This window comes from Parasteatoda tepidariorum, chromosome 12 (genome assembly GCF_982258835.1).
Source record: "Parasteatoda tepidariorum strain Cologne lab strain chromosome 12, Ptep-v5.0, whole genome shotgun sequence".
Classification (NCBI taxonomy): Eukaryota; Metazoa; Arthropoda; class Arachnida; order Araneae; family Theridiidae; genus Parasteatoda; species Parasteatoda tepidariorum.
The window spans coordinates 27,751,436-27,764,327 of NC_141766.1; the positions used below are offsets into that span (position 1 = coordinate 27,751,436).

The 12,892-nt window shown below is 27.7% G+C and overlaps 1 protein-coding gene across 2 annotated transcripts in view; it reads right to left on the reverse strand.

The window, feature by feature from the left end:
• Window positions 1–1,565: 1,565 nt before the first annotated feature.
• The window catches only part of LOC107453414 (glycine receptor subunit alpha-2), a 37,810-nt gene continuing 26,483 nt past the window's right edge, over window positions 1,566–12,892 (reverse strand). For both annotated transcript variants that reach the window (XM_087156083.1, XM_087156084.1), the window contains 3 exons: window positions 11,631–11,774; window positions 9,378–9,712; window positions 1,566–1,781 (listed from right to left, as the gene is read on the reverse strand). In XM_087156083.1, coding sequence (XP_087012209.1) covers window positions 1,599–1,781; window positions 9,378–9,712; window positions 11,631–11,774 — 662 coding nt within the window. In that variant the 3' untranslated portion in view covers window positions 1,566–1,598. The remainder of the gene's footprint in view (window positions 1,782–9,377; window positions 9,713–11,630; window positions 11,775–12,892) is intronic.

Below are 12,892 nucleotides of genomic sequence, written 5' to 3' on the forward strand. Positions count from 1 at the left end.
TTTTGTTGTCATATATTGTGTGTTATGTGCTATAATTAAACATAATATTAAATAATAATACAGGGTGGCCACCCACCTGGAAAACCTTGAAAACCTGGAATTATCAGAGAATTTTTTTATACTGGAAAAAACCTGGAAATATCAGGGAAATTTGGATAAAAACCTGGAAAAATCAGGGAATTTTAAAGAAAAGCTGGTAATTTTTTCTTTGATATTTTTTTTTAATTTCACTAATTTAAATTATTTACTAATTTTCTTAATTTAAATTATTTCATCCATTATATCCACTTTTTTTAAAGGGAAATGTATCGCCAAACAGTTGAAATATCATCAACTTAGCGATACTTTACTTTCATCAAAATTTGCTCCATTACAGCTCTGTTAAACTAGAATGCCACATAAAATTCTCCAACGGTTGCTAAACGAATGTAGAAACCTTTGACCGCTATGGGACTGTGCAATTAAGGAAAGATTCTGGTGGAGGTGGAAAAAGGGATTAGGATATTACCTTCTGTTTTTAAATTCTGTCCTGGGGTTGAATCCATTTATGGCTCAAGTTTGTTCCGATGATTTAGTGGTAATTTTTTTTTCTATTTTGACAAAATGTTTTTGTATTTTTAACTTTATAAAATTCTCCAAAAATTAGTTGGTTATAATTTAATAATAATAGATTTTATATTGCACTCTTTTTCTGAAAGTTTTTCTGCTCCCATTCAAAGAAATCTATGAATTAATTTTTCTCAGCAAACCAACCAGTCACATTTTTTTACAATCGCTAATGTTTGTCGACAAATCTTTACAATTGTTGCATTAATGATTCTTGATTCAAAATTTTGTACCAAAACATTAAAAATTAAATAAAAAATCTTGCCCAATTGCCTACACTTTATGAAAAAAAACGAAACAAAAACCTGGAAATTTTAAGATTTTTATCTGGAAAACCTGGAAAAATCAGGGAAATTTGAAATCTGATTTGAGTGGCCACCCTGTAATATTTATGCAATTTTTTATCTTGTTTTTATTTAAATTTACTTAACTGCTTGTATTTTCCTTCATCAATAGAGTATCCTGACCTTTTTTAAAATGTAATCCTAATGACAGACAAAGTAGTTCAATTCTTTTTCACTTTTTTAGTAGATTATTGAATTTTAGTGTCAAACCTCAAAACCATTAACACAAGTTTAAATCAAAATTTTTTTTTTACACTATTGTCTCATTTAATAGCAAATAAAAGGCTTGTATTGTACTTGGTGGCTCAAAATAGCTAAATATAATGCAAATTTCATTCTTGTTATCCCGTATTTTGTTCTTAAATTTATTGTAATATTTTTGTTTTGCATTTTTTTAAACACTTTATGTATTAATTTGAATCAAATTAGTGGTATTTACAAACCTCTAAATTAACTAATAAGGGAAAAGGTTTCTAAATATATACTGGTTAAAAGTAAAACCAAAGACACTATTTGTTTCATACTGCTTATTTTCTTTATGCATATAAAAAAAACATGGATTCAAAAAGTAAAAATTTATATACAGTATCATTCATTTTGTATATAACAATAAACTTTGTACCCATTAATATTTATTTACCTATAACTTTAATAATCAGCATTTATTTTTGTATAAAAAATCCAGTAAATAAGGCAAAGGCAAACAAAAATGACAGGAAATACAATACGACATATTCTATCAATTTGAACAACATCAATCTTTTCAAGCTTGGAATGAAATATATAAGTAAGTTTGTAGCATCCTGAATCTTCTTCTAAGCTATGTGCTCTCTGAAAGAAAGTTATAAAGTGTCAATTAAAATAATGAAAATACACCATTTATTTATGTGTATGACAGCAATTTCATGTTACTTAGTATTAATGTGATTAGTATTCCTTAGTCCTTGTATAAAAATCTGTTTCTTTTTTTTTTCTTCCCATAACACAAAGATGTAACTACTTTATTTTTTAGAATAGTATCCAAAATGAAGTGCAGTTTAATTCTCAATTCTTATAAAATTTTTATACATCAGGAATTGTAATGAGGGTTGTATTTTCTTTTTGTTGCTTTTTAATGAAAGAATTTTAAACTTGTTGCATATAAAGCTGTCCTGATGTTTCTGATAAAAAATATGTTGACCTTATTTATTCTAATTTATAGCTTTTTGTCCTGTAATTCCTAATTTTTGTGTGTTCTCGGAAAATCCCATTTTCTAACATACAATTTTCAGATTTTAAAATAAAAAATCTTAAGTATTGGAAAATCATGATTTTAGGTCCAATATTTTTATTTTAATTTATAATGCCAGTAAAAATCGCAAAATTTGATAATTCAAACTTAGATACAGTCCATCGAGTCTGTACATGGTTCAGGCATATAGCTTTATGAGCATGATTAATAGTTTCAAACTTTTTAGGTATTCAGTCATTTTGTAAAAAAAAGAAACTTAATTAACAGTTTTATATCATTAAGTTTTTATGGTAATGTATTCATGGGTTACAGATAAAAAATACCGGAGTTTTTATAACTAATACTCTGGACAATTACCCTGGTAAATATCCAAAATTCATTCGTTTTTCAAAATTATGATATTTAAGATAGTTAAGTTTTGCTTACATTGTCAATAGTTAATTCGTTATCTACTGCAAAGAAAAATTCAGTCAATTGAACCTGTAAATTATTGAAATCGTAATTTTTTTTTATATCTTCATTTGAGAGCAGTTATGTGGTTTAATCTCCTAAAGTTGACATTTCTAATCATAATTCCCAAAATTTGTGGTTTTGAAAATAAAATCTAAATTAAGAAAGTTTTGTCACAAATATATTTTTGAAATTGAAAAAATTATTATTCAGGTTTTAAGTAGTTTATTTTAAAAAGTTAATCATACATAATTCCTTATCTGATCCATATTTAGTTGTGAAGTGATGATGTCTTTCTGAATAATAAATATTGCACGATGTTTTAAATTGGCTGTAAAATTTTTTGAGTTTTTACATCTTTATAACTAAATTAAAAGAAATATAGCTTAATATTAGTTTGATTTTCAAAGAGGTATAAAGTACATGCTTGCTTAAATCTTTAAATATTTTTGTATACTAAGTTTAATGAGATTCTAAGTTTAATGAGATTTTATACCTATTGAAGGAAACTGCTATAGGAAAGAAAAGAAAAACTTCATTTTCCCCCATTTTAAATTGTATGTTTAACTTATTGAGTAACTCTGAGCTAAGATGAACATATTTAATTTGTTATGTTAATAACATAATAAATAAAATTTTGATTTAGTTTTATCATTTTATTCCTAGTGTCTGAGTGAACCAAAATGCAATAATTCTTACAAGTATTTAGAAAGAAAATTTATTTATTTATTTTTGTTAATTAAATATATATAATTTATTGTTTTTCAATTAAAAAAAAAAGTTTTTTGTTCATCAAATGCAATTAACTTTAGTCTGAATAAGACATAAAAAGCCAAAATATATACAACAAAAGCATGCTAATTAAAAATAATTGATTGAAATAAGTTTTATTTGCCTTAAATATCTTTTATTCCTAATCGATATAAGTAAAGAATAATACTTGATAGAGTTATTATAGAGTTAAACTTCCTTAATTTTTTTAAATATAAATAAACATTAGATGAATAAAATTTTATTTATAAGACTAAAATATATACAGTTGAGATACATGTTAATTTCTTCTTCTTATACTTAAATTAATTTTTGTATTGACAAAACTTATCTCCAAAAATTTACCAATATTACCGATTACAAGATGTATTTTTAATACGAATCACAAGATATTTTAATTTCAAGGAATACTTCATTAAATTTTAATATTGTTAATTTAATTAAAAACATAGAACAATGCTTAGGAACAATATTAATAATGATTATCTTATATAGAATAGAAAACAGTAAATAAGACTACCTTTTGTTTAATCATCTGAATTGCCTTGTATTTTAAAGTTTGAAGGAAAAAAAAACACTCACTAATATAAAAGTTTACTGCATAATTCAATATTTCTTGTGCCTAATAAAATTTTTAAATTTCACAAATATGACTGTTTTTTAAAAATAAAAGTACTAATATTTTTTTTAAATAAAATAGAATCAATATAGAAAATTAAAAATTTTAAACTAATTGCAGTTTTTTTCTTTTTGTAAAAATAGACAAATGAGGTTTAAATAAAGTAGTTAAATGAATAAATTTCTTTTAAAATTTAGATATCGAAATTATAGTTTTTGTTTCATCATTTAAAGTTAATTTACTAACTAAATATGAATGAACAAAACTGATTTAAAAACTTAGTTTCAACGAACTTTATAAATTTTAATCTTAATCTCTGTATTATTTTAATCCAGTTTATTCCATTGCACTGAAAAATATTATTTGTTCTTGAAAAATGTACTAACTTGAACTTAAATGATTTAATATAATGTCTACTAAATTACATAACACATTGCAAACCTTTGTACATTGCTTTTTTAATGCAGCAATGTATATTGCAATGTAATGCAACATTATAATGTCTGTAGTGTTTTATGAAGTATTTCTTCTGAAGCTGACATATATAGTTTAAAGTTTATTTTTTAAAATTAAAGATAAAATTATATTATTTTCAGAGATATAAGCAAGACAAATCATGGTTATGCTTTAAAAATAACAAAAAGTTATAAAACCCTGATTTGGATATTTACCCAAAGCAGGGGTAAATACTCATTTATAAATACCATATCCACAGAGTGTTTACCTGACCCACATCTGTATTCAGGGGTGATAGACTCATTTATTTTTGCAGCAAATGGAGTAACAAATCAAGAATGATGGAATTTTGTAGTATTGCAATTATTGATTTGTCTCTTTTATCTTGATTAAAAAATGCTCGATTCTAATCAAAAATACAATAGAATTTCTAACTAGAATAGAATTTAGGGGATCATCCGCTATATTATTTTTGTAGAAAAACGTCAAGCGTTCACTGTTTTCATTTTTATATTATTGTAACCTTATTTTAAAATAATTTAATTAAGGAAGTCTTGAACTCCATTACAAATTTTAATTAAATTTTGGTATGCAGGAATCTTAACTATATGATCCTGGTTATTTTTCTTTAATGAGTCAGTACTGTAAAAATTTTCTATCATAGATTTATCATGAGTTGTTCAGTGCTCCCTTAATAAAATAATACTGGAAAATTTCCGTTCTAAACAAAGTAATTCTGAAATTAAAATATGTATTAATTATATATTTTTTAAAGTATATTATTGATATATTAACCCTATGTATCACCTCATTGTATATCTGCAACATACATAAAAAGTCAATGTTAATCCTATAATGAGCTGGATCTGCCTATAAAATCGGAACTAGTTTTAAGTAAAGGAAATGTTGACTCAGGTAGGGGGGGAGCAGATCTTGGTGCAGCTGCTATTAATGTAATGCATTCTGCAGGAATTGTTCCATGACATATGAACACCAGGATATAGTTTGATAATTTTTTTATAACAATCTCCTTGATTGTATATTTGGCTGAGGGGGATATTCTGATGTTCTAAGCTTGGGAACAATACGGAGAAACCATGTACCTAACTGCAAATCAAACAAAGATCTGAAGAAAAAGAACAGGAATCATCTACTGAATACTGTACAACAGTTGAAGGAGTTGATGTTCAACATCATGGAAAAATAATAAAATTGTTCATTTGGCATCTTTTATTGCTGGTGAAGAACCTAAATCAATGGTTCAAAAGTATAACAAATCTACAAAATCATACATATATATTGACCAACCCTTTGTTGTATCTGAATATAACAGAAGCCTGGGGGGAGTAGATTTGATAAACAGCATTCTGGGAAGTCAGAAGATATTACTGAAAAACAAAAAAAAGGCTTATTCACATGTTTTATCTCTTTCTGGATTTGATCATGTTTAATGCTTGGCTATTGTATAAACATGTTCATGGAGTGCAACAAAAAAACTGAAAAAAATCTTGACTTCTGCATTAAAGCGGCTGAAACTCTTTGTAAAATGAGCACTAAAGCGAAAGCTAACAGAAAAAGGATAAGTGATGTAGAAAAAGGCATTCAAGAAAAGAAGCATAGAGGACCTGCTCAGCATATCCAACCAAAACCAGTGTGTCTAGATGAAATGGGACATTGGCCTAACTGGGTAGAAAGAAAGATAAGTTGTAAATATCCGAGATGTAAAGGGTTTGCACAAACTGTATGAGAAAAATACGGTGTGGGACTTAGTTACAATAAAAACAATTGTTTCAAAAATTTTCACATAAATTTAAACCTTAAATATATTGGAATTTTTATGGTATTTTGCAGCAAACACTTTTTTTTATCAATAAATTTTATTTATAAGGTCTTAATTTTTTTTTCAAGCTTAATATTTGTATTAATATTGTATTCTTTTTTTTGTGTAAAAATTTCTTAAATCGGAGTTGTTGAGTTGCAAAGGGTTGAAACATTTATTTAAAATATATTTGATTATACGCTTTATCTCAAAAGAATTTGAGATAAAATTTTTCCTTTATTACATTTAAGTGCAGTGAGTTATTTTTCAGTTTGTCCTTAGCCCTTTTTAAAGTCTGGTATATGCATACAGTTCCAAAAAAATGTCTTCATTTTTGGTCCGATTTTTTCTTTGGTCCACTATGAGGCCTACACTTATGATTTTCATTTTATATGCTTTTTATTATTATTTTTAATTGGAATTTAGGATAATACTTACTTTTGGTAAAACAGATGTTGCTTACAATTAGTTTATACAGTTGAACCTGTTTATCTTGAACCTGCTTATCTCGAAAACCTGTATTTCTCGAAATTTCTTAGTTTCCCGACATTAATGATTTAATTTTAATGTATTTTTCCAAGTTTATCTCGAAAAAATTTCTTTCAAAACCTGTGTTTCTCGAATTTTGAAGGAGAATGTACATCATCGTAACCGATGCCTGGACAGCAGAACTTGTTCAAACAAGCTACATTAGAAGAACCGAAAAATTTAGCCCCATGGGAAGTAAGAATGAGCAGATTGGGGGGTCGTTTCTTGGAATTTCCGGTTACTATCCTCACACTCTCCAACCAATTGAGTGTATTCGGACAATGAAAAGTTGATTGATGAGGGGGGCGTCACCACTAGGCATCAGTTTCCACACATGGATAAGAACAACACAAAGAGAAATTCATTTTATCAGTAGAATTTTTTTAGGAGGTCATTGGTTTGAGCGTTTCAGTGTTTTTTAAAACATTGTTCAATTGAATTTTGATTAAGTATGGCAGGGGCTAAACGTAAATTGAATGTTCTCTCCATTGAAGAAAAAATGAAAATTTTTACATTCTTGGACGGAAATCCATTAATGAAAAAAAAACGAAGTTGCGGTGAAGTTTGGTTTACCAGCAAGCACTCTTTCTACAATTATTAAGAATCGAGAAGCTATGGAGCAAAAATTTCATAGCAGCAACAAGAATGCGAAAAAAAGCCGAAAATGCACTTTTCCGGACGTGGATGAATGTGTTTTAAAATGGTTTACACAATGCAGGAGCAGCGGTATTCCTATCAGTGGACAAATAATGCAACAAAAAGCTGAGGATTTTGCTAAAGAGCTTGGCCTTGAAGATAATTTTAAGGGCAGTAACGGATGGCTGGAAAGTTTTAAAAATAGGCACGGTATTATTTTTCGAAAACTTTGTGGTGAAAGTGCATCTATTCCGGAAAGTGTATGCGAAGACTGGATTAAAAACATTCCTGATTTAGTGAAAGGCTATGAGCCAAAAAATATTTTCAATGCTGACGAGACAGGACTGTTTTATCAATGTTTGCCAGACAAAACTGCTATGTTTAAAGATGAAGCATGCAGGGGAGGAAAACAAAGTAAAGCTCGTTTGACATTGCTCTTAGCTGCAAATGAAGCAGGCACAGAGAAACTTCCTCCTCTCATGATCGGACGCTCAGAAAAGCCTAGATGCTTTTCTAAAGTAAAATCCTTCCCTTTTCCATACAAAGCAAATAAAAAATCTTGGATGACGAGTGAAATCTTTGGAAATTGGTTAAAGTCCTTAGACAAATCCATGTGATTAAAAAAAAAGAAAAATTATTCTTTCTATAGACAACTGTAGTGCGCATAACAATCTGCCTGAACTGAAAAATGTTTGTGTTAAGTATTTTCCCGCAAACACCACCTCAAAGCTTCAACCTATGGATCAGGGAGTAATCAGAAGTTTTAAAGTTAACTACAGAAAACAGTTGATCCGCAAACTCGTAGATGCAATTGATGAAGGAAGTACCCTTCCTAAGATAAATGTACTGGATTCTATCAGAATGACAGACCACGCATGGAGAAATGTAACACAGAAGACCATTCAAAATGGTTTTAAAAAAGCTGGGTTTAAGAATGAGCGTGAAGAAGAGATGGGGATTATTGAAGAAGAGACTGAAATTTCCGAAAAGGAAGCTGAGGAAACTTATATCCCTGATGAAGAAATTATCGAAATAAATTCACAAGATTGGAATGCAATAAAATCTGGATTAAAAGTGAACATTTCCTTTGAAGAATTTTTGCAAGTGGATGACTCCTTGGCCACATGTGGAACTTGGACAGATTCGGAAATTGTCGATAATGTCAGATGCATTTCCGAAGACGAAAATGAAGTAGACGAAGAGCATATAGAAGCACCGAAAGTGACAGTAAAGGAAGCTGAAAAAGCTGTGGAACGTTTAACAAACTTTCTTGAATGTCAAGAAAACGTTGGACACGAGGGGTTCGCTGCTCTCTCCAACATTCGAAAAATTATCGAATCAAAGAAAATCCGACGTCAGAAATCATTAAAAGACTACCTATGAGGTGCGTATGACTGTTAAAAACTTTTATTAGATGTAATTAATATGTAATCATAATTAAATTCTTTACAACATAAATGATTTAAAGTTTCTTTTAATTAAACATTGCTGCTCGAATTTCATTTTTTAAACTTACCTGTATATCTCGAAACCTCTCTATCTCAATTTTTTTTCCCTTTCCCGCGAGATTCGAGATAGGCAGGTTCGACTGTATTAAAATTCTTCTGCATTATTCATAATGCATTTCCCCCCCTTCATTCCTTTAATTTGCTATATAATTTTATCTTTGGATTAAGAGATACAAAATGTTGTGGTTTATTAAAAACTATTTTCAATTGACATAAAATTATATTTTTTTATTTTCAACTGTTTTCCATGTATGAGAATTGCATTCTGTAAAATTAAGTCAATTTGTATCTTTTAATAGGCAAGCTTCTTAAGGAAATTACGCCCAAAATTTCCCTAACAAGCCATTTTGCCCTTGTACCAAAAGCTTATGAATATTACTGAACAATCGTGATATTTTACAAAACTTACTTTTTCTTTTTCTACTCGTTTTTGATGACTGAGAATTGCTACAACAGCTGCATATTCAAGTAAACTACAAAATACAAAACCAATACAGACTGAGAGCCAAACATTGAGTGCTACAACATACGAAACACTTGGCAATGCAGCTTGGTACTGTTTTGTTATGATGGTCAACAGTGATGTTACTCCCAAAGTCACTCTTCCAGGAACAGCATCAACAGGTATCCAAAATGTTAGCATTGCCATAAAGACAATTAGAATACTTGGTATATAAATATTGATGACATAATAGCCAACTCTTCTTGTTAAATGAATCACTCCTCTTAGACATGCAAATTTGCCTGAAAAATTTACTTTGTATAGTGAATTATGAATATTTATTTAAAGTTTCAAAAACAAAAGTTGAATGTTTTATGAAATACAATGCTTTTATAACAAATATTTTGATTGCAATTTGAGATTAAACTTGCATGATATTTACTATGGATATCTAGTGTTCATTCATAAAAATGTATTTTTATTTATTATTAACATTTAATGATTAGAAATATATGCATAAAACATTGTATACTAGACTTTCAAATGATAATGATAATTTTCTGAAATCAATAAGCATTCCAGCTAATGTTGTGTCAAATGATATTCTAATTTTGCTCTGAAAATTTTAAAATTATATTAAAATTAACAAAATGCTCACTGGCAGCATTTTTTTTACAAATTTATTTTAAAATATACTTCATGCAATAATGTAAAAAAAAAAGAATTTATTTTCTCTTCTGTTTTTTATAAATTTGTATTTCTAAAACAATAAAGAATTATAAGCAATATTTAATAACACAGTAATGATTTAATCTGGAACCTAGGGGAAGGATACCCTTCTGGGTACTAGTTTTCTGAATCAATACATCATAAAAGTTATTGATCATTCACGAGACTAATTTTTTCTGCTAGGTAATAATTTTCAAAATAATTTGAAAAATACAATAAAACTTGTTTCCGAATGTTGATTATATTGAAAGAAATTATTTATAATCCTAAAATGATTTTGAATGAATCTCAAACATGATCTAGTTGCACATCCCTACTTTTGTACAATCTTTAGGTTTCCACACTAAACTTTACGAGAACTATCGTCAATCAAATGTAAAATTTTCCCGGTCTATTTCCCAGATACGAAAAGTCTTATATCATAGGGATTTTCTTTCATTTCCTTTGCAGTTTAGGATTGCTATACATTTATATTGCTGCAATGGACCCTATTTAGAAGTTGTTGAAAAGACAAGAGCAGTAAAAAAATTAAATAATTTTAATATGTTGTTAAACTTTCGTGGGAAGAATAAATAACGAAGATAAATGAATCTAGTTATTAATGCTGTTTAAAAAAAAACAGATTCTTTTTGCTTCAGATTAAATTGGAAATGTTTTTATCATTACCAAAACTACTCAATTCTTTATTTGTTTTTTTAATATTTGAAGTTTTTTTTCTGCTCACTTTTATCTGAATATTTGATCCCATTTACATTTATTTTATTGTGATGTTGTATGCTGATTCTTAACATCAAGTGAAAAAAATAAAATGTGTGTGTCCATTCAAGTGAGAGTTGAACTTATGGAAAGACAGGATAGGTATTTCATTTTGTCAGCTTATTTTTTCACGTATTTATAAATTTCTTTTTTTTTTATCAATTGCATTTACTTTATCATAATAAACATTTTATGTTTAATTAACCTTCATTTAAACAATAACGTTTCAAAATTGACCCTATTGTTACTTTATCCTAATTTACATTTTATGTTTGATTAACCTTCATTCAAACAATAACAAAATGTTAAAAGTGATCCTAATTGTTTTTTTGATTTGTTTGTTGAATAATGTTTTTTTTTCTTCTTTTTTCTTTTTAAATTTGTTTATTTTAAAGACCTATTAACTGGTTAAATCTATTTTCAGGGCTCCAACAAACAAGACCAGAAAAGTTCAATGTTTTTAAAATAATCTATTGAAGTATTTAATTTGAATTCTATTCAAGATAGGACTTTTTTAGAATATTAACAATTAATGTTTAGTATAGTTCATTAAAACTGTATTCTTATATTTTATTTATTTAAAACTTATAAAATTGAATATATAAATGCAAATGAAGTCGAGCATTGTAGGAGCAAAATGATAAACTTAAGTGAATTTGTTTTATGCATATATTTGTGATTCAGTGTTTATGTGCTTTTTTAAACTAATGTTGAAATGTGTGTTAGATTTCTTACCATGTTTCCCCATCATGTCTTTCTTTGTGCAGTTTGATGTTTGAGGATCCATAAACTCAAACTGAGGTAGAATTATGAAGTCACTTACACTAAGGGAGTTAGCATCGCGCCAGTGAAGATTCATTTCACTCAAAGTGTGCGTTACTGAAAAAAAAAAAAAATTTATAATTGATTATTGCATTGATATTATTTAGAAAAGTAACCAATGTTATATTTCGACCTAGAGAAACATTTATTTCATTATATTTATGCTATGATATGCAATGATAATAATCAAGCAATTATTTCAATATTTGGATTTTATTAGTAATACCATAATTATGCTAAGGAATGCTTAGATATGAAGAAAATATTTCATTATAAGCTAGAAAGAATCAGGCTTATTGTAGTCTTTGCTCCTTTCTAGTTCTGTTTGTTTTCAAATATTATAGATTCAAAAATTAGGTATTTAGAACTATTTAATATTGTGTTACTGTCAGTGGATAAAAACTTTAAGAAGCAAACGTCATTTATGATTAGATCATTTTAATTTGTGATTAATCATTTTATGATTAGAAATAATACCTGTTAATGCAAAAGAATTGGCAAGAGCCACTCTTCACCACAAGATGTTTTTTCGAATTTATGAGGTATTATGATAATGATCTGAAATACCTATCTATTTTAAAACAGGGAAATTAAGTTTTCTTTTTAATAAAGTTGCGTATTTTATACACATTAGAGTGTTTATACCAAATGTTTCAGAAATATATTTTTTAAGAGCCAACTGCTGACGCTTCCAGCACCATTTCCCACTAATTATATCACATTTCTACATTAGTTAAAAATTATTTTTATTGACAAGTTATTGGTTCCAGCTAAACTAACTTAGTTCAGAACTGTGAAGTTTGCAATGAAAGTTAATCTTTAAAAATTGCTAAACATTCTTGGGAATATCCCTTTGTAAAGACTGTTTATAGACTATGCAGATCTCTTTATGGTAAAAATGTTTTTCGTAATATCTGATCCTTACGACAAATTAATTAATCTATAGGTAATGAAAATCTTTTCATTAAAGCTTTAAAATCAAGTATTTTTGAATACTATTTAATAGGTGTGGCTTAAAGTTCATTTTATGGTTACACTATCCTGCCTTGCAACAAAGGAACAAGTTTAGATGATGATATAAGGTTTTATGTGTTAAGAAGTTTTGTATAACTTTTCCAGATTTTAAGAATTCAACAAATTGTTAGCTAATAGAGAAAATGAAATGTTTTAAAACT